This window comes from Mobula hypostoma, chromosome 6 (genome assembly GCF_963921235.1).
Source record: "Mobula hypostoma chromosome 6, sMobHyp1.1, whole genome shotgun sequence".
NCBI classification, from domain to species: Eukaryota; Metazoa; Chordata; class Chondrichthyes; order Myliobatiformes; family Myliobatidae; genus Mobula; species Mobula hypostoma.
Genome location: NC_086102.1, coordinates 174,190,972 through 174,215,696, shown reverse-complemented (window position 1 = coordinate 174,215,696; position 24,725 = coordinate 174,190,972). Strand labels below are relative to the sequence as shown.

The 24,725-nt window shown below is 42.0% G+C and overlaps 1 protein-coding gene across 5 annotated transcripts in view; it reads right to left on the bottom strand.

Moving 5' to 3' along the window:
* Nucleotides 1-24,725, bottom strand: part of gpd2 (glycerol-3-phosphate dehydrogenase 2 (mitochondrial)) — a 133,847-nt gene that overhangs the window by 78,062 nt on the left and 31,060 nt on the right. For all 5 annotated transcript variants that reach the window (XM_063052277.1, XM_063052276.1, XM_063052281.1 and 2 more), the window contains one exon: nt 9,068-9,242. In XM_063052277.1, coding sequence (XP_062908347.1) covers nt 9,068-9,242 — 175 coding nt within the window. The remainder of the gene's footprint in view (nt 1-9,067; nt 9,243-24,725) is intronic.

Below are 24,725 nucleotides of genomic sequence, written 5' to 3'. Positions count from 1 at the left end.
CACTTAATCACACATTGCTCTAATGTCTGTGCGGGGAGTGGCGCCCCACACAGACTTCCAATCTGCGCCTTGTAAGGCATGAAAATGCCCGACGCAGGCCTCTCATGGCCTGAGTCGATGTTCCCTCCTTCCCTTCTCCAGGCACCACATGCATCTCTGTAGGCAGTTGGGCTGGAATTTGAGAATCGCTGCCAAACACAAGATAATGTTCACATCAGGATATCTGGTATCATGGAGTGAGTTCATAAAACATGAAAGAAATACAATGTGCAATTCTAATCAATTATGCAATTAGTTCTGCTTAATCATGATTCCACATTAATATAATGCAATTAAGAATTATTGGCTTGAAACGTAGTGCAGATAACTCAGGGACAATGTATAGCAACTTATTTTTCCAGCAGTCCAATCGAATCAGGAGCAAGAAAGGAGGCAACTCACAGGTCCATGGGTGAGATTTTAAAAGGAGCAATTGGCATTTTCCCAACCAAATTGTGATGCATTCGCAAGGGCAAATAAAAATAAGGCCTGAGACTTGGACAGATTCGGAGAATGGGCAACAATGAGGCAGATGGAACACAGTGTGTATGGGCATGCACTTCGGTAGAAGGAATAAAAAGCATAGACTATTTTCTAAACAGAGAAAATTCTGAAATTTGAGGTGCAAAGGGACTTGGGGGTCCTTGTGCAAGATTCCTGAAAGGTTAATTTGCAGGCCGAGTCAATGGTAAGGAAGGCAAATGCAATGATAGCATTCATTTTGAGATGAATAAAATATAAAAGGACGTAATGCTGAGGTTTTATTAGGCGCTGGTTGAGGCCACACTGGAGTATTATGAGCAGTTTTGGGCCTCTTATCTAAGAAAGGATGTCCTGGCATTGGAGAGGGTCCAGAGGAATGATTCCAGGATGAAAGGCTTATCATATGAGGAGCATTTGATGGCTGTGGGCTTGTACTCGCTGAAATTTAGAATAATGAAGGGTGATCTCATTGAAACTTAATGAATTGAAAGGCCTAGAAAGCATGATTATGGAAAAGATGTTTCCAACAGTGGGGAAGTCTAGGACCAGTGGGCACACCTCAGAACAGAGAGATGTCCATTCAGAATGGAGATGAGGGGGAATTTCTTTAGCCAGGGTGTGGTGAATTGGTGGAATTCATTTCACAGGCAGTTCTAGAGGCCAGGTCACTGGGTGTATTAACGGCAGAGGTTGACAGATTAAGTCAGGGCATGAAACGTTACGGGGCAAAGGCATACAAATGGGGTTAAGAGGGAAATGGATCAGCCATGATTAAATAGTGGAACAGACTAGATAGGCCAAATAGCTTAATTCTGCTCCTAGATCTTATGGTCTTATAGGTTTTACAGAACAACAAGGACAATAACAGCAACAAACTAGGTTGTGTATATATGCTTCCAAATGAATGCAAACTATTTCCAAGAGAAATTCGCAGCCTTAAGTAAATATAAAACCAAACAGCATTTTTGCCTTTGTCAGTAGTTTCTATTGAATTAATTTTAACATAAACTAAAAGAATAGTTAAGTGAAATAAGTAAATTCGGGATTTTTGTGGCTTTGCATCGTTCAGACTCAACTAAGTACACATTAGTACTCGGCAGGTGGCAACATTTTCCAAGGTAGAAGCTTCCCAGTTCCAAGAATAGCGGAAAAAAATCATTTGCTTGCAAAACACACAAAATGCTGGAGGAACTTAGCAGCAGGCCTAACAGAAAAGAGTACAGTCAATGTTTCAGGCCAAGGCCCTTTATCAGGGCTGGGTCTCGGCCCGAAACGTCAACTGTACTCTTTTCCATAGATGCTGTCTGGCCTGCTGAGTTCCTCCAGCATTTTGTGTGCATTGCATGGATTTCCAGCATCTGCAGAATTTCTCTTATTTGTTTGCAAAAATTTGTTCACTATTAGCCTATAACCCATTGGTCAAGGAGCCTCTTAATGAATTGGAACACCCAAATTGTTGTATTAAAATGAAGAAGTTGAAGGGTGAGCAGCTTCGTGAAGGTGTAGCTTTTAAATAGTGTTTAACAGGGCAGGAGTTTTTATATTATGATATTAAAGGAAGGTGTACCTGGTACACAGACTGCATCAATCACAAAAAACTGCACATTTACTTGAAATTAGGTCACTTTTGCAGGTCACAGTTTTTCATTGACTTCACAAATTAAGAATAAGAGCAAGCGGCTTTGATTGGTCAGGGTTGACCATGGATGTTGCCTTCTAGCAGTCTAGATATGCAAGCCTGGGGAGTACAATATGGAAAACAAGCTGCTGTCCATGTCGGAAACTCCTCCTCTCCATGCATCTGGTGAACCCAAAGGACAGGCACCAGCAGCATCATGGGAGTTGCCAGTCAATGTTGAACTCAATGTAGCACAGCCTTAGGGTGTCCAACTCTGGATTTTTCCTTCGGGATTTAATCCGGAAGCCTTCCCAAGAGTGGGTATAGCCACAAGGCAGCAGAGATTTAAGATTAGAATTTTCCTTCTCCTAGATGAGTTGCCAACCATGGCTGATGAGCCCGATTTGCCCGAAGCAACTGGTTTTAAGGTGCCAGTAACCCGCCTTTGCCCCTTCTCCTGTCAGTAGAAACAGTTCTGCCAGGCTCAGCAGCTAAGCCACACGTGAAGGCCTGGAGCTGGACTTGATTGTCAGAGGCTATTTGAAGCGCACACCATTGGGAGCATTTAATAGGTAAAGGCAGTGGTCCTCAGCCACCGGGCCGCGGACTGGTACCGGGACGCAAAGCATGTGCTACCGGGCCGTGAGGAAACGATATGAGTCAGCTGCACCTTTTCTCATTCCCTGTCATGCCCACTGTTGGAATTCGAACGCATGCAAGGTCATTACACACATGTTGTCCATGTCAGCGCGGGAAGAAGATCAACTCCTTGTGCTTGCAAATGACGGTGGGCTGAAAAGTATGTTTGACATAACATCTCTTCCGGCAGTCAAGGCTGAATATCCTGAGATAGCCATGAAAGCACTGAAAACGTTGTTTCCACTTCCAACATCATATCTCTGCAAAGTGGGCTTTTCTGCAATGAATGCAATGAAAACTAAATTGCAGAATAGACTGGACATAAGGAACCCCCTTCGAGTATCGCTGTCTCCCATCACCCCTCGATGAGACTGTCTTGTTGCAGGGAAACAAGCCCAGGGCTCCCACTGATTCAGTGATATTAGTGTGTTGCAATGATTTTATATGCTCATACAGGGAAAATATGCGCTGTGTGTTTAATATTAAATTCATTAGATAAACCCTTTTAGAAATGAAATTGAGTGTATTAGCCATTTATAAGTGACTTAGTTGACTTATCACCTATATTCTGGTCGTGATTAACACCCTGCCCCCCCGCCCCCCACAGGTCGGCTGGTCCGCAAGAATATTGTCAATATTAAACCGGTTCGCGGAGCAAAAAAGGTTGGGGACCCCTAGGTAAAGGGACTTTATCACTATTACCTCCCCGGCTATAACAACCTTAAAAAAACACAAATTAAACAGACTGCATATTAGTTGTCCTGAATGTGCATAGCTCAGTATTGCCAATATCATGAGCAGTTTATCCTTCTGGGCTCAGGTCCCTCAGTCATAATAAAATTTCCAGGATCATCTGGTTAACCTGCATAGCTGCAGTGTGCACTAAGTGAAGGAAGATGGTGGCATTTTTAAGACCAACCACTAGATCACAGTGCCAACTGGTCCTCTCCACAAAAGCTCATTTTCAAAAAGAACTGGTGACCTCCGAGTAGGTCATTTTGCTGGGACTCATTTCCATCACATACTAGAGTACAATACTCCAGGAACATCAAAAGGCCAAACCTGGGGGAACTGTGAAAGAGGGCCAGCATCTACTTTGTTCCATCTTCTTCTCCAATGATAGGGGCATGAAGCGGGAATTAGTACATAAACCAAAAAATAAACTTTGACACGTCAGCAACAGGCCATGGACTGAAAATGAATGAACCAAATTCCAATTTTCACATCAACATTCCCCATAATACCTTAAAGCTCATCTAAAACTTCCAGGAAAGCTTGGGGGAAAGTTGGATTGTTCTATGGCCTTTGGTGTTCTTGGTGTACTGTACACCTGTATGTGACTAAGGTGCAGTACCTGGAGGTGATCGATTCCTTTCAAACACAAGTGTCTAAGGGGAACCTTCAGCACTGCGACCCAGTAGCTGGTCTGAAATATGGCACCTTCTGGGTACAAGTTGATCACCTAGTATGGTGGCTGACAACCACAAGTTCACTACACCAGAAAAGTGCAGTACCTACCTTATCTATAAAGATAAATCTATGCATGCGGCCAAAACTGGTATCAGGGCCTCTGCGTCCTCTAGACCTGACTGAAAACTCCTTGACAAAAATTTAATGGACCATGTCGCAACCAGTTTTTTCGGGTGGCTACCTGCCCAGTCAGCAGTATGAACACAGTTCTACAGAAAATTTGCTGTCTGATCAGAATCATTTAAAATTAAACAGTTTAAATAAATTTTACCCACTTTATTCAAAAGGCAACAAGCTTGGGATTGCATGGGGTAGTGGATTGAGTAAGGACTCATCAATGCAGTTTTACTGACATTGGAAAGTATTCTCTGGAACATTCCACTTTACTACCTTTCTGACATGATGATCAGAATAAAACAAACTACGTGGAGCTGCAATAGGCAGAGAACAAGAAAACAGTGGATTCCAGTTAACTAGGCCATTGATTAATCAGGGCAGACATTGATTTCGGACAAAGTAAGGAAGAAAAACTAATCAAGAAAATAGCCAATTTTCCTTTGTTTATTTGGGACACTATGCCGAGCAGTTTCTAACTAACATCAGCCGTGTGCACTTGTGTGGCCGTTAGACACTTCACCGTGTTTAGAATGAAGTTTTTAAATAGCATCAGTTGCATGTGTTTGTGTTTTAAAAAAAGTTACTTTGTCACTGATAGTTGGCAAGAATTAAGCAGCAAGATAAATCACAACTGCATTGCTCACTGCCGATGCAAGCATTCAGGCTTGGAGATGCGAGAAACTGCTGGGAGTGAAAATGAAATGATTTCACTCATTCAACAAGTTAGGACTACAAATAATTTGAAGGTATCAACAATCAACTCAAATGTTACAATAAAAATTAAGATTTGGTGGATGCAATAATCAAAAGCATTGTATGAAGACAGTCCATTGTCTGTAACAGGTTTCTACACTGATTCTGTTCATTTACAGTCAATGAAAAGAAAAGGACAGCATTCACTGGATGAATTCCTCTGTTGATAACTAATAGGAACTAATACACAGCTTTACAGAGGTATGACAGAGGTATGTGTTGGGGAGCACTTCAGGTCCAGTGATTTCAATGCCATTAGTTTCAATATAATTATGGAGAAGGATAGGACTGGAACCAGGGTTGAGATTTTTGATTGGAGAAAGGCTAACTTTGAGGAGATGCGAAAGGATTTAGAAGGAGTGGATTGGGACAATGTTTTATGGGAAGGATGTAACAGAGAAATGGAAGTCATTTAAAGCTGAAATTTTGAGGGTACAGAATCTTTACGTTCCTGTTAGGTTGAAAGAAAAGGTTAAAAGTTTGAGAGAGCCATGATTTTCAAGGGATATTGGAAACTTGGTTCAGAAAAAGAGAGCGATCTACAATAAATATAGGCAGCTTGGAGTAAATGAGGTGCTCGAAGAATATACAGAATGTAAAAAGAATCTTAAGAAAGAAAATAGAAAAGCTAAAAGAAGATACAAGGCTGCTTTAGCAAGTAAGGTGAAAATAAATCCAAAGGGATTATACAGTTATAATAATAGCAAAAGGAAAGTGAGGGATAAAATTGGTCCCTTAAAGAATCAGAGTGGACAGCTACGTGCGGAGCTAAAACAGATGGGGCAGATTTTGAACAATTTCTTTGCTTCAGTATTCACTAAGGAGAAGGATATTGAATTGTGTAAGGTAAGGGAAACAAGTAGGGTAGTTATGGAAACTATGATGATTAAAGAAGAGGAAGTACTGGCGCTTTTAAGGAATAGAAAAGCGGATAAGTCTCTGGGTCCTGACAGGATATTCCCTAGGACCTTGAGGGAAGTTAGTGTAGAAATAGCAGAGACTCTGACAGAAATATTTCAAACGTCACTAGAAACCGGGATGGTGCCGGAGGATTGGCGTACTGCTCATGTGGTTCCATTGTTTAAAGGGGGTTCTAAGAGTAAACCTAGCAATTATCGGCCTGTGAGTTTGACGTCAGTGGTGGGTAAATTAATGGAAAGTATCCTTAGAGATGGTATATATAATTATTTGGATAGACAGGGTCTGATTAGGAACAGTCAACATGGATTTGTGCATGGAAGGTCATGTTTGACAAATCTTACTGAATTTTTTGAAGAGATTTCTAGGAAAATTGACAAGGGTAAAGCGGTGGATGTTCTCTATATGGACTTCAGTAAGGCCTTTGACAAGGTTCTACGCGGAAGGTTAGTTAGGAAGGTTCAATCGTTAGGTATTAATATTGAAGTAGTAAAATGGATTCAACAGTGGCTGGATGGGAGATGCCAGACAGTAGTAGTGAATAACTGTTTGTCACGTTGGAGGCCGGTGACTAGTGGTGTGCCTCAGAGATCTATACTGGGTCCAATGTTGTTTGTCATATACATTAATGATCTGGATGATGAGGTGGTAAATTGGATTAGTAAGTATGCAGATGATACTAAGATAGGTGGCGTTGTAGATAATGAAGTAGGTTTTCAAAGCTTGCAGAGAGATTTAGGCCAGTTAGAAGAGTGGGCTGAAAGATGGCAGATGGATTTTAATGCTGATAAATGTGAGATGCTACATTTTGGTAGCACTAATCAAAATAGGACATACATGGTAGATGGTAGGGCATTGAGGAATGCAGTAGAACAGAGTGATCTAGGAATAATGGTGCATAGTTCCCTGAAGGTTGAATCTCATGTGGATAGGGTGGTGAAGAAAGCTTTTGGAATGCTGGCCTTTATAAATCAGAGCATTGAGTATAGGCAAGCGAAGGGTCTCGGCCTGAAACGTCGACTGTACCTCTTCCTAGAGATGCCGTCTGGCCTGCTGCGTTCACCAGAAACTTTGATGTGTGTTGCATTGAGTATAGGAGTTGGGATGTAATGTTAAAATTGTACAAGGCATTGGTGAGGCCAAATTTGGAGTATTGTGTACAGTTCTAGTCACCGAATTACAGGAAAGATGTCAACAAAATTGAGAGAGTACAGAGGAGATTTACTAGAATGTTATCTGGGTTTCAGCACCTAAGTTACAGAGAAAGGTTGAACAAGTTAGGTCTTTATTCTTTGGAGCATAGAAGGTTGAGGGGGGACTTGATAGAGGTATTTAAAATTATGAGGGGGATAGATAGCATTGACGTGGATAGGCTTTTTCCGTTGAGAGTAGGGGAGATTCAAACAAGAGGGCATGAGTTCAGAGTTAAGGGGCAAAAGTTTAGGGGTAACACGAGGGGGAACTTCTTTACTCAGAGAGTGGTAGCTGTGTGGAACGAGCTTCCAGTAGAAGTGGTAGAGACAGGTTCAATTTTGTCATTTAAAAAAAAATTGGATAGGTATATGGACAGGAAAGGAACAGAGGGTTATGGGCTGAGTGCAGGACAGTGGGACTAGGTGAGAGTAAGGGTTCGGCACGGACTAGAAGGACCGAGATGGCCTGTATCCGTGCTGTAATTGTTATATGGTTATAGTACTGTAGTAGCATTGATAGTGTTCTAATTTGTTCTGCTTTTCACTTAAGTGCATAATTTGTTATTCAGTTAACTGGAGGAGAAGATGGCAGCGCGACGCAGCACTGTCGCAACAGTGATGTCTGTTATTTGTCAACTAGGGGACCGTGCACAACTCTGATTTGATGGAGACAGATGTGAGAGTACTTCTGAAATGCCTGCTTCGCTGCCGCTGTTATTGTGAGGTCCGGAATCTCCGGAGAAGGCCCCGAATCCTCGGCTTTGCTTGTTTCAGCGCCCAGGTGAGGTCGAAGGCACTCGGCAGAGGATGGCGCTCGGGAGACTGTGTCAGAGGGGCTGGTCGGAGGCTTGAAGTTTTCGGACGGACAGACTCAGTGTCGGCTGTGGTCGGGTGCTTCCAATGCATCGGTAGTTGTCGGAGCCTAAAGGTTTATGGCAGGAAGTTTCTCCCTTTTGCCGCCTGCTATTGGGGACTCGGGAGTTGATCGACTCAGGAGTTTGAGACTTTTTTTTAACCGTGCCCATGGTCTGTTCTTTATCAAATTATGGTATTGTCCTGCACTGCTGTAACTATATGTTATAATTGTGTGGTTCTGTCAGTGTTAGTCTTTGGTTTGTCCTGTTTTTCTGTGATATCACTCTGGAGGAACATTGTATCATTTCTTAATTGTATCATTTCTTAATGCATGTATCAATTTCTAAATGACTATAAACGAGGACTTAGTGTTCTCATAATCTTGTTCTCATAAAGTTGCGTTCACCAGCAACTTTGATGTGTGTTGCCATAATCTAAATGGTAGTTTGTCTTTTTTATACCTTTTTAACTACTTCCCTGAAATTTCAGCTAATTAGGGCAGCCGCTTAATTGCGCCAAAATGTACTGGCCCAATGTGTCCCAATTAACCAGAATGCACTATACTTTAATTGTTAAAAACAGTTACTATTGTGCTCTGCTTGTTCTGTCCACAAGGCATGTTAAGAAGAAAATCCATTGAAGTGACAAAACTGCTTTCCATTGTATAAATTCAGAGAAGCATCCTGATTTGTGGGTTCACAGTACTGTCTACTCTTAAAGTTAGTTTAAGTAAAAAAGGAACTGCAACTTGATTAACAATTATGTCAGACGATCTGTGATATTAATTGTATGAACATGTAGAAGGCATTAGGATTTTAAAAAAACATTTATTCGAAAAGGGAAAAAACTGAGAAATAACAGAATAAATGCACAGTTCTTTGGAAAATGATTTCCAATTTTACTCAGGCAATTGTTCAGAAACAATATACACAAGAGCAATACCAAAACACACAAAAATGAATGCTTTTTAGACATTACTTACCCCTAGTAACAGCATCCAGAGCACAGCCAGATCCCGTTGCCCCTCCCCCAATAATAAGGACATCAAACTCCTTGGTGGTCCGTAAAGTGTACAGTTGAGCTTCTCTGGATGGGAGTTCAGTTTGAGGATATTCCCTGTTTAACAGTTCTGATGCTTCAACATAAGAAAGGCGGGCCTAAGTAATTAAAATAGAAGGACAATGAAGCAAGACTTCAACACAGAATTTTCCATTTGTGCCCAATTAAAAATATTGAAATGACAGAAGTGTCTGACATTCTATGACAATATTCTTTCAGCAGATATGAAACGAGTTCATTTACAAAAATACTGCTATATATTCCACATTCTTCTGTAATATTATAAGACTCTTAGGATTGGAGTTTGTCCTCACTCTCTTCTAAAATCTATTTCTATTTATTTCAATGAGGGTAACATTTCAGAAGTGGATTCCCCTATGCAGCTACTTCATATACACTCTTAACACAAGCAAACAAAGGTGAAATGGTTTCTCTTGATATTCTGTTTAGACCTGCCATTATTTTCAAAGTGCCCGGCAATTAATAATAACAGAGGTATCAGTACCCAAGTGGACGGGAGCAATCAAATGATCTTTTCGGGAATTGTCCTAAAGATGGAAGGTAATGAAGCCACTTGGCTCAGTGTTACAGGCTGCTGCAATCTTACCACAATGCACTAGCACAGCAAATGTTCCATGAACTCACCACAGAAAATTAGGCCCAGCACGTATTTGCACATTTGTTAATAAATATCTCTAATTATGAATCTGACCAATTAAAGAATATTAAGTTACTTACCTCTAGTCCCCATTCAAAATATCTGAAATGTCTTTAATGAAATGAACTACAGTCAGAGATTTCCAGAATCTCTTTTTATTAAACTTTTCTTTTTTCCCATTTTAATGAAAACTTACCTTTTTCCTTGTTATTTCTCTATCTGACATTTAATTCATTCCCTGCAAATCACCATCATTCTGAAGCCACTTTTAAATCCCCATTAGTTCAGGAAATGTAGAGCTGATTTTGCCTTTCTCTAAGATCTCAGCTGCCTCGTTGTCCCATTGTAAAATACAATTACCTTCCTGAACATGACAAACAAGTGGGACAAGAGAAAGCAAACTAACAAGTGAGCATGCTTCAAGCACGCCAGGAAATTCCAGCCATCTGAAACGCAGTTTTGCTTCCAGAATCAGTCGTTTTGCAAAAATTTAATCAAAAAACGGGGTGCAAAAAAAATGACATTCTGTTACATTTCTGAAATTTAAAAACAGGCACAAAGCCCTCTCAGACAACACAGTTGAAACGCATTACACACCTTCACCTTACTTACCCCATCATTGAAATGTTCCCACAATCAAGAGCTCAACAATGGTTCAATTTAATATCAGAGAATGTATGCAGTACACAACCTGAAATTCTTAGTCTTTGTGGACATCCACAAAACATTAAAAAACCCAAAGAATGACAGAAATGTTAGAATCCCAAAGATGCCCTTCCCCTCTCACGCACAACCAGCAACCCTCCCCCCATCTGATCCAGCAAAAGCAGCCATCCCCACCACCCAACCACGCAAGCAATAGCAAAACTCCCAATGAGACCATGAAGTAGAGTTCATCAAAAACTACTGTCATCTCGATATTTATTACTTATTTACTTATTATTATTTCTTCTTTTTGCATTTGATTAATATGCTGTCTTCAGCACTCAGGTTCAAGGTCCAAGTTGAACGGTCTTACATTGATTCTGTTATAGTTATTATTCTATAGAACTGTTGAGTATGCCCACAGGAAAATGAATCTCAGGGTTGTATATGATGACACATATGTACTTTGATAATAAATTTACTTTGAACTTTGAACATTCTGTAAGGTAGTAGTATTTTATTTCATTCAACATATAGATGTAAAAATGATAAACTGTGTACTTCTCACAGTATGATCAAACTTATCAAGGCTTTTTTTGATCCATCACACCAGTCCCAAATCTCTGGTGAATCAACCCAATTAGATCCAGTGCCCTGCTCTTTCATCTCAATCTTAGTAACTTTCCCCCTTCAAGTACTTCTTGAACTGCCTTCTGGAAGCTATTTTTGAATTGTGCTTCCACCATGCTGACAACCAATGCATCTCAAGCTACAATGGTTCACTGGGTAATAAAAATGCTCAAAAGCTCTCATCGTATTGCTATGGGCTCTTTGCTAGCAATTCAACTGTGGTTCCTTTAGTTACCAATGCTTCCGCTGGTGGGAATTGTTTCTCAAAACAATTCACAATTTGGACATATTGATCAAACAGCCCTTGCGTTTATAAGGATCCCAGATTCTCCAGGTTATTTTCCCCACATGTGTGACTAGGTGGCAAGAGACTTTTGTTTGTTCATTATCTGCCGTGTCGTATGACATGGGTGATTATGGTCTTTCCATGACCATGATTGTTCCTGGAATATTTTTCTACAGAAGTGGTTTGCCTTTGCCTTCTTCTGGGCAGTGTCTTTACAAGATGGGTGACCGCAGCCTTTATCGATACTCATCAGAGAACGTCTGCCTGGAGTCAGTGGTTGCATAACCAGGACTTGTACTATGCACCAGCTGCTCACACGACCTGTTCCCATGGCTTCACATGACTCCGATCGGGGGGCGGGGGGGGGGAGGTTGGCTAAGCTGGTGCTACAGTTTGCACAAGGGTGACCTGGAGGCTAGTAGAGGGAAGGAGCGCCTTACACCTCCTTTGGTAGAAACATATCTCCATCCCACCACCCACAAGTAACTTCAGATTATTTTAATTGGCCGTGTTCTTAATTAGAGATCTTTATTGACAATTGGGAACCATTGGTGAAAGGGTATACATGAAAATAAGTGCTGAACCTAACTTTCTGTTATAGATCTAATGTTCATGAAGCATTTAATGTGTAATTACAGTAAGGGAAGATTGCAACAGCCTGTATCTCTGAACTACTGTATGTGGACTGCATTAACGCTGACCTTTAAGATAATTTCCTAAAAGATCTTCTGATCATTTCACCCACTCACTGCAAAACCAGGGAGAAGACAGAGGTTAGTGCAGCAACAAAGTGTGCAAACAAAGCAATCAAGATCACCAGGTATACAGATAGGACTACTGTTTTAAATTGCATCTATTTCAATGCATATTTGCCGAAAAGTAAGGTGGATCACCAGAGAGTGTGGATTACCTCCGATTGCCTCCAGGGACTGGGATATTGTGGCCATAACAGAAATATAACTGAGACATGGGCAACACTGGCAGCTCAATGCTCCAGGATACTGAACCTTTGGGCACAGAGGAACAGGTGAAAGTGGACGGGTTGTTGTTTTTTATATATGGGAAGACGTACCAGCAGAGTTTGGAGAGGATATTCTTGACGGATCATCTCACAAAGTCATTTATTAGAATTTAGGGCTGTATTATACACCAACAGTCAACAGGAACTCAAGGAGCAATTTTTTCGAGAAATAGTGAACTGTGAGAATAATAGGGTAGTGCTAATACGTGATTGCAATTTTTCTGCTAGTGACTGGGCCATCCAGAATGCAAATGGCCTGGATAAGGTGCGATTTGTGTAGTATGACAATCTATAATGGAACTTACTTGGTCAGAACAATTCTGGACCATTTCTTAGGGAACAAGACAGGCCAAGTAACCAAAATGGCAGCTGGGGAGCACTTACTGACCACAATTCCATTAATTTTTAAATATTTATGGATAGGACTGCAGGTTTAATATCAAAGCTCTGGGAACAAGAAGGAAGCATTTAGGCAACTGGGTACAAATGAATCGCTCAACGAATATAAAAAGTTTAAGACAAGCTTAAGAGGGAAACCAAGTGGACAAAAAGATGGATTTGGCAGACAGGGATGAAGATAATCTCACTGGTCCTTCAGCTATAATAACAATGAAAGAGTGACTTTGGAAAGACTAGGTCCTCTTGAAGACCATCACTACCTATATATGCAGTTACAGGAGATGGATAAGATTTTTAAACAATATTTTTCCTTGGTGTTTTAAAAAGGATATCAAAGAAACAAGGATAATAAGTAGTGAGGTATTGGATCATATGCTTATTACAAGGAAAGAAGTACTTGCAACATCAAGGTAGGAAAATCCCAGGGCGTGAACATGTGCACCCACAAACCTTATGGGAGTCCGGGGAAGAAATTGCAGAAATTGGCTTTTGTTGTTAGCCACTGTCGAAGTTCCTGAAGACTGGAGTGTAGCAAATGGCACTCCACTGTTCAAGAAGGGTAGCAAGGACAGGCCAGAGAACTACAAGCCGATGAACTAGACTTCAGTTGTAGGAAAGTTATTACAGGGGATTCTGAGGGAGAAAATCAACCATCACTTGGATAGTCAAGGATTGATCAGGAATAATCAGCATAGTTTTATGTGTTGGAATTCATGTCTGATGAATCGTTTGGAGTTTTTCGAACAGCTTACTAAGGGGATAGCTGAATGCAGGGAAGTAGATGTTGTCTACATAGACTTTAGTAAGGCCTTTGACAAGGTCCCACACAGCAGGCTGATTAAAGGGGAGCATACAAGCTGAATTCAGAATTGGCTCACTGACAGGAAACAGAGGGTGATGGTTGAATCACAAACAAGAGAAAATCCGCAGATGCTGGAAATCCAAGCAACACACAAAATGCTGGAGGAACTCAGCAGGCAAGGCAGTATCTATGGTAAAAAGTATAGGTGATGTTTCGGACTGAGACCCTTCATCAGGACTAGAGGGAAAAAAGATAAGGGATTCCAACATGTCAATCCATAGCCTCCTCTACTGTCACGATGAGGTCACACTCAGGTTGGAGGAGCAACACCTTATATTCCGTCTGGGTAGTCTCCAACCTGATGGCATGAATATCAATTTCTTGAACTTCCAGTATTGCCAACCTCTTTTCACCATTTCCCATTCCCTTTCCCTCTCTCACCTTATTTCCTTACCTGCCGATCATCTCCCTCTGGTGCATCTCCCACTGTTCTTTCTTCCATGGCCTTCTGAACTCTCCTATCAGACTCCCCCTTCTCCAGCCCTGTATCTCTTTCACCAATTAATTCTGCAGCTCTTTACTTCAGCCCTCCCTCCCTTCTGGTTTCACCTATCACCTTGTACTTCTTCTTCCCCTCCCCTCCCCCTACCTTCTCATCCTTTTTTCTCCAGTCCTGCAGAAGGGTCTTAGCCTGAAACGTCAACTGTTCTCTTTTCCATAGATGCTGCCTGGTGCTGGTTAAAGGTCAATTTTCCAGCTGGAGGCCTGTGTCTCGTGAGCTGTTCCAGGGTCAAAGTTGGAATCCCTGATTTTCATTATTTAAGTAAGTAACTTGGACATGAATGTACATAGCATGATGAGCAAATTTGCTAATGATCCTAAATTAGAGGGCCTTGTTGACAGTGAAGCATGCTAGAATGAATTACAAAGAGACCTTGATCAATTAAGGAGATGGGCTGAGGATTTTAATTTCAATAAGTGTGATGTGATACATTTGGATATTCACGCATACTGTGAACGTCAGGGCACTGACAAGTGTTGTGGAACAGAGGGATCTGAAGTACAAGTGCAGAGTTCACTGAGAGTGGCCGCACAAGTGGACAGGGTGGTGCAGAACGTGTTTAGAATGCCTGCAGAATATCGCCATGGCTCACCTGCACCAATTTGTCCATCAGGAGTAAAGCCCTCCCCACCGCTGACCACATGTACACAGAACACTGTCGCAAGAAAGCAGCATCCATCATCAGAGATCACCACCACCCAGGTCATGCTCTCCTCTCACTGCTGCCATCAAGAAAGTGGTACAGCAGCCTCTGAACTTGCACCACCAGGTTCAGGAACAATTATTACCCCTCAACCCCTGGCCTCTTGAACCAAAGGCGATAACTTCAGTTAGCCTCACTTGCTCCATCATTGAACTGTTCCCACAAACTATGGATCCACTTTCAAGGACTCTTCATCTCATGTTCTCAGTATTTATTGTTTATTTATTATTATTTCTTTTCTCTGTATTTGCACAGTTTGTCATCTTTTGCACACTGGTTGTAAATGCAGTAGGTGTAGTCTTTCATTGATTCTACTATAGTAATTATTCTATTATGGATTTATTGAGTATGCCTGCAGAACAATAATCTCAGGCTTTAAGTGGTGACATATATGTACATTGGTAATAAATTTACTTTGAACTTTAGAATGCTGGTCTTCCTCAGCCAACTTTAGGAGTAGGGACATAATGTTGCACTAAGTATGCCATTGATGAGGCTGTATTTGGAGTACTGGCATAGTCATAGTCATACTTTATTGATCCCAGGGGAAATTGGTTTTCATTACAGTTGCACCATAAATAATAAATAGTAATAAAACCATAAATAGTTAAATAGTAATATGTAAATTATGCCAGTAAATTATGAAATAAGTCCAGGACCAGCCTATTGGCTCAGGGTGTCTGACCCTCCAAGGGAGGAGTTGTAAAGTTTGATGGCCACAGGCAGGAATGACTTCCTATGATGCTCTGTGTTGCATCTCGGTGGAATGAGTCTCTGGCTGAATGTACTCCTGTGCCCACCCAGTACATTATGTAGTGGATGGGAGACATTGACCAAGATGGCATGCAACTTAGACAGCATCCTCTTTTCAGACACCACCGTGAGAGAGTCCAGTTCCATCCCCACAACATCACCGGCCTTACCAATGAGTTTGTTGATTCTGTTGATGTCTGCTACCCTCAGCCTGCTGACCCAGCACACAACAGCAAACATGATAGCACTGGCCACCACAGACTCGTAGAACATCCTCAGCATCGTCCGGCAGATGTTAAAGGACCTTATATGAACGTTATATGAAAGACAATGTCAAGCTGAAGAGGGTGCAGAAGTGGTCTCCAAGAGTGCTACCTGGCCTTAAGGGTCTGAAAGACTTTCTAGGGAGAGGATGGCTACACTGGACCTTAGCACCTTGGAGCACAGAACAATGAGGAGACCTCCCTTAGGCTTATAAAATCCTGAGGGTTAGGTGGACTGTAATAGCATTCTTCTCAGGGTTGGGGAGTCCAAAATTAGACAGCTCAGATACAAGAGTAGTGGGGAGGTTTAAAAGAAATCAAAGTAGTAAATTCTTTACACAGAGGATAGAGAGTATCTGAAATATGCTGGCAGAGGACGTGGTCAGAGGCCAAGCCGAGTACAATTGTAACATTTAAGAGGTATTTGAACCTCTTAAGTGTTACATGGAGGAGAGATGCCTGAAACTTTATAGGCTGACAAGGGGCACTGGGATGACCAGGGAGGACACTCCAGTGGTTTGGGCTAGTTCGGCCAAAATGACTGTTTCCGTGCTATAATACCCCTTGCCTCTATGTCATAGCTTCATTTGTTACAATTCAGAAGAGGTGTAGAGTCATAGAAAAGTACAGCACAGAGATAAGCCCCTTGGTCCATTTAATCTGCCCAGTCCCATCGACCTGCATTGGAACCATACCCCACCATTCCCCTACTAACCAAACTTTCCTTAAATGTTGGCATTGAGCTCGTATGCACCACTTGTGCTGGCAGTTTGTTACACACTCTTGTGACCCTCTAAGTGAAGTGGTTACTGCTGATGTTCCCCCTTAACCTTCTCATCTTTCACCCTTAACCCATGACCTCTCATTGTCGTCCCATCCAACCTCAGTGGAAAAAGCCAGCTTACACTTACCCTATCTATACCCCTCATAATTTTGTATACCTCTGTCATGTCTTCTCTCAATCTTCTATGTTCTAAGGAATAAAGTCCTAACCTATTCACTTGTTCCTTTTAACTCAGGTCCTCCAGTCCGAGCAACACCCTTGTAAATACTCTCTGTACCCTCTCAACCTTACTCACATCTTTCTTGTAGATCAGGTGATGAAAACAGCACATAATGATCCAAATTAGGCCTCACCAAAGTCATATATTTATAGACCAACACACGCAAAATGCTGGAGGAACTCAGCAGGCCAGGCAGCATCTATGGAAAAGAGTATAGTCGATGTTTCAGGCTAAGACCCTTTTTCAGGGTATCCAGCTACAGAGGGCTATAGTCCCAGTGCAGCTCGATGGGAGTCAGTAATTTAAAGATTCGTCATGTCTTCCAGCATCTGCAGGCTTTCTTGTGTTTGTGTTTTTCTTATATTTATAGATTTTACTTTTCGTGTCAACGTCCGTCACATAACCATTTCTAAACATTCATTGAACAAAGTCTAAAACTCACCCAAATTCAAGTTTATTAAAACCTTTCCATTTGACAGTTGCACCACATTACAATAAAATAGAAATGGTTTCTTTAAATAAGAAATTATAAAACAGAGGTGCAATGAAAATTTTCATAATCATTTAGTGCTTTTCTACAGGAGCACTGTAAATTTTTCCCCCACCTACTGTAATTATTTTTACAAATTGTTTAAAAAGAGGGTTGGAAAGCTATATTAATGATAGGTTCACTTTGGTTAATTTCTAACACAATTTCTCACTCCAAGGGGAGATAGAGAACTTTAATGATGACTAAATGTTTTATTCAAATCTATACACAGAACTCATACTGAATGATTATATCAATTTTGCTCCTGCTGGAACATGATTTGACTTGCAAATTCTTGAACGTACAGTATCAAGACATTTGCAATTTGGAGCTTAACAGCAAACGAGACCTATTAATTATCATCTACTCCCAAAAAAAAGTGCATATTTAAATAGTGCAGACAATTAAAGCTAGGTTGTCCTGTAATCACAGTTTTAGTCTAATGCAAGACTTCATGCAAATTACTTAGAGACGGATTTCGTTTGTTTTCTCACTGGAGTTACTTTCAGATCACATTCATTTATTAAAGACCTTCAGTACTTTAAAAATACACCAGGCTGTAATGAACATAATACAAAGTATACATGTGCATACAAACCACTGATGATGTGATAATAATTATGCGGTTGTGAGCAAGTTTTCAAATTATGAATTGGATAAAAGAATGATAAATGTTATCCTTTCATTCAATGCTGGGAAGCTTGGCAAGATTGGTTTTATTCTCCACTTACAGCACTGAGTAAAAGTCTTAGGCACACATACATAACTAGGATGCCTCAGACTTTGGTATGGTACTGTTGTAATTTTATGCAATCCACTATACTGGTGCCATTCAAAAAAATATATTTCATGACATATCTGAGTGATGACTAACCTGATTCTGATACGGGTCTCTATTGTGGACTGAGAGTGGGAAGGGGGCAGGGAAAGGGGAATCGTGGTTGGGGAAAAGAGGAAGCGGGAAGGGAGAAGGGGGGAGGGGGAAGCAGCAGAATGATATAATGTAATTCTGCAGCCAGCCAGAATGGGCCTGCACAGTGGTGTAGTGGTTAGCACCACGTTTTACAGTACAAGCGACCTAGGTTCAATTCCTGCCATTCTCTGTAAGGAGTTTGTTAGTTCTCCCCATGACCACATGGTTTCCTCTGGGTGCTCTCATTGCCTCCCACAATCCAAACATCCACCAGTTGGTAGGTTAATTGGTCATTGTAACTTTTCCCGTGATTTGGCTCAAATTACTGCGCTTAATTTCTAGGGGATTGTTGGGCAGTGTGGTGTGAAGGGCTTTTTCTGAGCTGTATCTCACTAAATAAATGATCAATAAACCAATTGATTGGAATCAAATGACCTTCTCTCAGGACCACACCGTCATTACAGTACCAGTGGCCTGGACTCTTTCCCTGTTGCTGCCATCTGTCCCACACTGTCCCATTCCCAACATCCTTTGCTCCCACCAGATTTACAGACTCACTCTCCACTCCACGTTGACAAATACAATACTCTGCAAAAGTCTTAGGAACCCAAGCTATATACACAAGCCCAAGACTTTTGCACTGTACTGTACTTTCTTGTAATAATAAAAATGATGTAACATACAAAACAAGTTCAATGAAATAATAATAATTAATGTGGCAGCACAGCAGCCATGACTGTGACTAATGGTGCTAAGTGTGTATGGTCAGTTAACTCACGCAGCCACTGTCTGACTGTGGTTGAAGCTGGGTTGCTAACAGTGTCTACACTCTAGATCAGGGATTCCCAACATTTTTGATGCCAAGGGCCAATACCATTAAGCAAGTGGGTCTGTGGGCCCCAGGTTGGGAACTTCTGTTCTAGATGAACACAGGAACCACTTAGGTATAGAGGGCATAAACAACAGGAATTCTGCAGATGCTGGAAATTCAAGCAACATACATCAAAGTTGCTGGTGAACGCAGCAGGCCAAGCAGCATCTATAGGAAGAGGCGCAGTCGACGTTTCAGGCCGAGACCCTTCGTCAGGACTAACTGAAGGAAGAGTGAGTAAGGGATTTGAAAGCTGGAGGGGGAGGGGGAGATGCAAAATGATAGGAGAAGACAGGAGGGGGAGGGATAGAGCCGAGAGCTGGACAGGTGATAGGCAAAAGGGGATACGAGAGGATCATGGGACAGGAGGTCTAGGGAGAAAGACGGGGGGGGGGGTGACCCAGAGGATGGGCAAGAGGTATATTCAGAGGGACAGAGGGAGAAAAAGGAAAGTGAGAGAAAGAATGTGTGCATAAAAAGGAGTAACAGCTGGGGTACGAGGGGGAGGTGGGGCCTAGCGGAAGTTAGAGAAGTCAATGTTCATGCCATCAGGTTGAAGGCTACCCAGACGGAATATAAGGTGTTGTTCCTCCAACCTGAGTGTGGCTTCATCTTTACAGTAGAGGAGGCCGTGGATAGACATGTCAGAATGGGAATGGGATGTGGAATTAAAATGTGTGGCCACTGGGAGATCCTGCTTTCTCTGGCGGACAGAGCGTAGATGTTCAGCAAAGCGGTCTCCCAGTCTGCGTCGGGTCTCACCAATATATAAAAGGCCACATCGGGAGCACCGGACGCAGTATATCACCCCAGTCGACTCACAGGTGAAGTGATGCCTCACCTGGAAGGACTGTTTGGGGCCCTGAATGGTGGTAAGGGAGGAAGTGTAAGGGCATGTGTAGCACTTGTTCCGCTTACACGGATAAGTGCCAGGAGGGAGATCAGTGCGGAGGGATGGGGGGGACGAATGGACAAGGGAGTTGTGTAGGGAGCGATCCCTGCGGAATGCAGAGAGGGGGGGGAGGGAAAGATGTGCTTAGTGGTGGGATCCCGTTGGAGGTGGCGGAAGTTACGGAGAATAATATGTTGGACCCGGAGGCTGGTGGGGTGGTAGGTGAGGACCAGGGGAACCCTATTCCTAGTGGGGTGGTGGGAGGATGGAGTGAGAGCAGATGTACGTGAAATGGAGGAGATGTGTTTAAGAGCAGAGTTGATAGTGGAGGAAGGGAAGCCCCTTTCTTTAAAAAATGAAGACATCTCCCTCGTCCTAGAATGAAAAGCCTCATCCTGAGAGCAGATGCGGCGGAGACGGAGGAATTGCGAGAAGGGGATGGCGTTTTTGCAAGAGACAGGGTGAGAAGAGGAATAGTCCAGATAGCTGTGAGAGTCAGTAGGCTTATAGTAGATATCAGTGGATAATCAGTGGTATAGAGGGCAATGGACCAGGTGCTGAGTGATAGAATGACCATGGAAGAATAGGGTCGAACAGTGTTTTCTTGATCTTCAATTCTATAACTTACACTTCTAATCACACAGCCTTCCTGTCATGCTGCAGTTTTAATTTAGTCTTTTTGAACAGGGGATCAAATCACCCACCTTTGGTTGGCAAGGTATGCTTCAACTGTGGGGTTAATAGTTAGTAAACACTTTACAGTACCAGCAACCCTGGTTCATTTCCTGTCGCTGCTGGTAACGAGTTTATAAACTCCTTACTGTAAGGAGTTTGTGTATTTTCCTCGTGACCGCATGGGTTTCCTCCAGGTGTTTCAGTTTCCTTCCACAGTCCAAAAACGTACCAGTTGGTAGGTTAATTGGTCATTGTAAACTGTCCCATGATTAGGCTATAGTCAAATTGGGGAGTTGCTGGATGGCATGGTTTGAAGGGCCAGAAGGGCTTATTCCAAGCCATATCTCAATCAATCAATAAACAAATAAATGAATGAATGAATGAATGAGGCCCTGCCAATGGCAACAGGACTTGCCTAAGAATTAGACTGATGGCCAGTATAATGAAAACAGTGACAGAGTTTCTCTATCGCACATTGGGTCAGAAAAGACCCAGGTTCCTTTCTATGTGCCCTTTAATGGATGTCCCAACCCCACAAAGAACCCTTGGCTCTCCATACCCACTTGCACAACTGAGAGCAGAAATCCCACACACCCAATTTACAAGACGGAATTCTGATCGCTGGCAGCCAGTCAGATGTGTTACGTGACTCGCACCTTACCTATTCATCTCAGCTGACCAGGTGAGATGACAGTCACATAACACAGCGGTCTGCCTTCTTCTCATTGTGCACTTGAGTGGTCAACCGCCCTATATTGGGGCAGGGCCCCCCCACACACACATTTCTAGACTCCTCAGTCAGGGAACATCACCCCTGAAGTAATCCTATCAAGTTATGTAAGCATTATGATGACCTTTCATTCTTAGAAACTCCGAAGAGTACAGGAACGGTTTCTCTAATCTTAAAACAAATCCTTCTAATCCAGTGAATCTATCATTCTGAGTGGACATCAAACCTGTACACAATTTTCCCTTCGAGGGTGGCTCACCAGTGCAATAAGATACATTTTTACCCTTAAGGGAAATACTTTGGTATTGCATATTAACTTAGAAATTTAAATTTACTGCTGTTTAAAAAAGTTTTTCTATGTTTTTCTTGTCAAAGCACAAAATCTCACACTTTTTCATGTTATTGTCCATCTGTCACATCCCAGCTCTTTTCACTTAGCTTGCTGAGATCTACTTCATATCCCCCTTTATCCTCTTCACAACCTTAAGCTTAGACTCAAGTAGACAAAAATCAGCCTGGCCACCATGCCTAAAGACTCACGCATTCACCACACAATTTGGCACATTGCCAATCTCCAAAAATTGGAGGCGAAGGTTTGTTAGATTTCAATGCACTACATTTCAATAGGGCATAAATATATATTTAATGGGTTAAAACAGGGAGTACCAATCAGTTCAGCAATTCACAATGTTGCCGAACAAGTTTTTTGAAATTACGAAAGTCAAGTGATTTCAAATACTAACAATGTGCCACCATCAAGTTTGATAACAGTGAAAGTTGACCAGGAGCTATGCAGAACACCTGTTGGTCTGCATTTTAAAATTTTAAACAAGGCACTGTAATCTTTTGCAATTATTTCTTTTAAACCTTCCATTAGTGTAAATGATCTGCACTGCACTTCAGCACTCTGAATCTTCGAGGATGACAACATACCTTTTGTTTCTCTGCAGCAACTCTTCACCCTGATTGAGCCCAGGTGCTCCCAATCAAGAAATCATCCCCGTGCTGTCACTGCCCTGACAGTGCAGAGAGAGCTTTCCTCTATACTTAACCTGTTGTTTTGGCACTGTTCCCACTTCATTCAGGAGGACCATAAAGTTCAAAGTCAATTTATTATCAAAGTACATATCCCTATATACAACCCTGAGATTCATTTTCTTGTGAGCATAGTCAATAAATCCAATAACCATAGTAGAATAATTGAATGATTGCACCAACAGGGTAGACAACAGTTTGCAAATACAAAAAGAAAGAAAAAAGATAATAATAATTACAAAATAAGCAATAGATATCAAGAACGTGCGATGAAGAGTCCTTGAAAGTGTGTCCGTAGGTTGTGGGAACATTTCAATGATGGGGAAAGTGAAATTGAGTGAGGTTATCCCCTCTGGCTCAAAAGCCTGGTGATTGGAGGGTTAGTAACTGTCCCTGAGCTGGTGGTTCAGGTCCTGAGGCTCCTGTACCTTCTTCCTGATGGTCTGATGGTAGTAGCATGTCCTGGATGGTGGGGGTCCTTGATGATGGATGTTGTTTTCCTGTGACAGCACTCCATGTAGATGTGCTCAATGGTGGAGAGGTTTTTAACTGTGATGGACTGGGCCATATCCACTACTTTTTGTAAGATTTTCCATATGAGGGCATTAGTGGTTCCATACTAGGTCATGATGCAAACAGTCGATATACTCTCCACCACACATCTATAGAAGATTGTCAAGGTTTTAGATGGCATGCCAAATCTTCACAAATTTCTAAGAAAGTAGAGGCACTTAACCTGCTAGATCCAGGGCAGATCCTCTAAAATGATAACTCCACCTCTGGTTCACTGATTAGGATTGGCTCACGGGCCTCTGGTTTCCTCCTCCTGAAGTCAATAATCATCTCCTTGATCTTGCTGACATTCAGTGAGAGGTTGTTGCTGTAGAATTACTTGGGCAGATTTTCAATCTTCCTCCTTTATGGTGATTCGTCACCACCTTAGATTTGGCCTATGACAATGGTGATGTCAGCCAGCTTGAATAGGGCAATGGAGCCTCACAGTTCTAAGTCCAGTGTAAAGCAAATAGAATATGAGCTAAGCACAAACCAAATAGACAGGGCTCTGAAAGTGAGGCATTCGAGGATCCAGTTGCAGGAGGAGGTATTGAGTCCAAGGATTTGAAGATTATTGATTGATTTTGAGGGGATGATAGTTATTGAATGCCAAGTTCTGGTCAATGATGAGCATGCTGATGTACGCACCTTTGCTGTTCAGGTGTTCTAAGATTGAGCGAAGAGCCAGTGAGGAGCTCTGTGAGCAGCTACTGTGGAGCTCTTGCATCAGTAGACAAATCGGAGCAGATCCGAGTCTCTTCTCAAGCAGGAGTTGATATGTTTCATACAAACTTCTCAAAGCACTTCATCGCAGTGCATTTAAGAGCTATTGGACGATAGTCATTGGGGCAGATTACCGCATTCTTCTTGGGTACTGGAATAATTGAAGCCTACCCGAAGCAGGTGGGTACCTCAGATTGCTGAAGCGAGAGGTGAAAGATCCCAGTGAACACTCAAGGATAGACACTTTTACACTTGGTTAGGTACCCTGTTCAGGCTGATGCTTCCTGTGGATTTACCCTCAAGAAGGACGCTCTCACTTGAACCCACAACTAAACTACGTGAATATAAATTTTAGCTGTGGAACTACACATCAAGAGAGTTATGGGTTCAAGTTCTGTTCTCGTCCAACCCGGGCTAACAATCCGGTGTAGCAATAAGAGAGTGTGGCACTGTCTGATGTGACTGCTTTTGAATAAATTGTTAAATCTTCCCAACTGGACAAAATATTCCATGGGATTACTTTGCAGGGAAAATGCCTTGACCAATAATTATTGCTCTCCCATCAACACAAATGCTATGAATTCAATCACATTGTGAGAAACTGACATGAGCAGATTAGCCACTAAAACTTCTGACAATATGATAACGACATAACTTCCAAACTAGCAAAAAATGCGTTGGAGCATTTAGCAAATGAGATGAAATTTTTTTTTTAATTTATTGAGATACAGCCCTTTGAGCTGCGCTGCCCAACAACTCCCATTTTAACCCTAGCCTAATCACAGGGCAATTTACAATGACCAATTAACCTACCAACTGGAACATCTTCGCACTGTGGAAGAAAACTGGAGCACTTGGTGGAAACCCATGCGATCATGGAGAGAACATACAAACTCCTTATAGGCAGCAGTTGGGAATTGAACCCAGGTCTC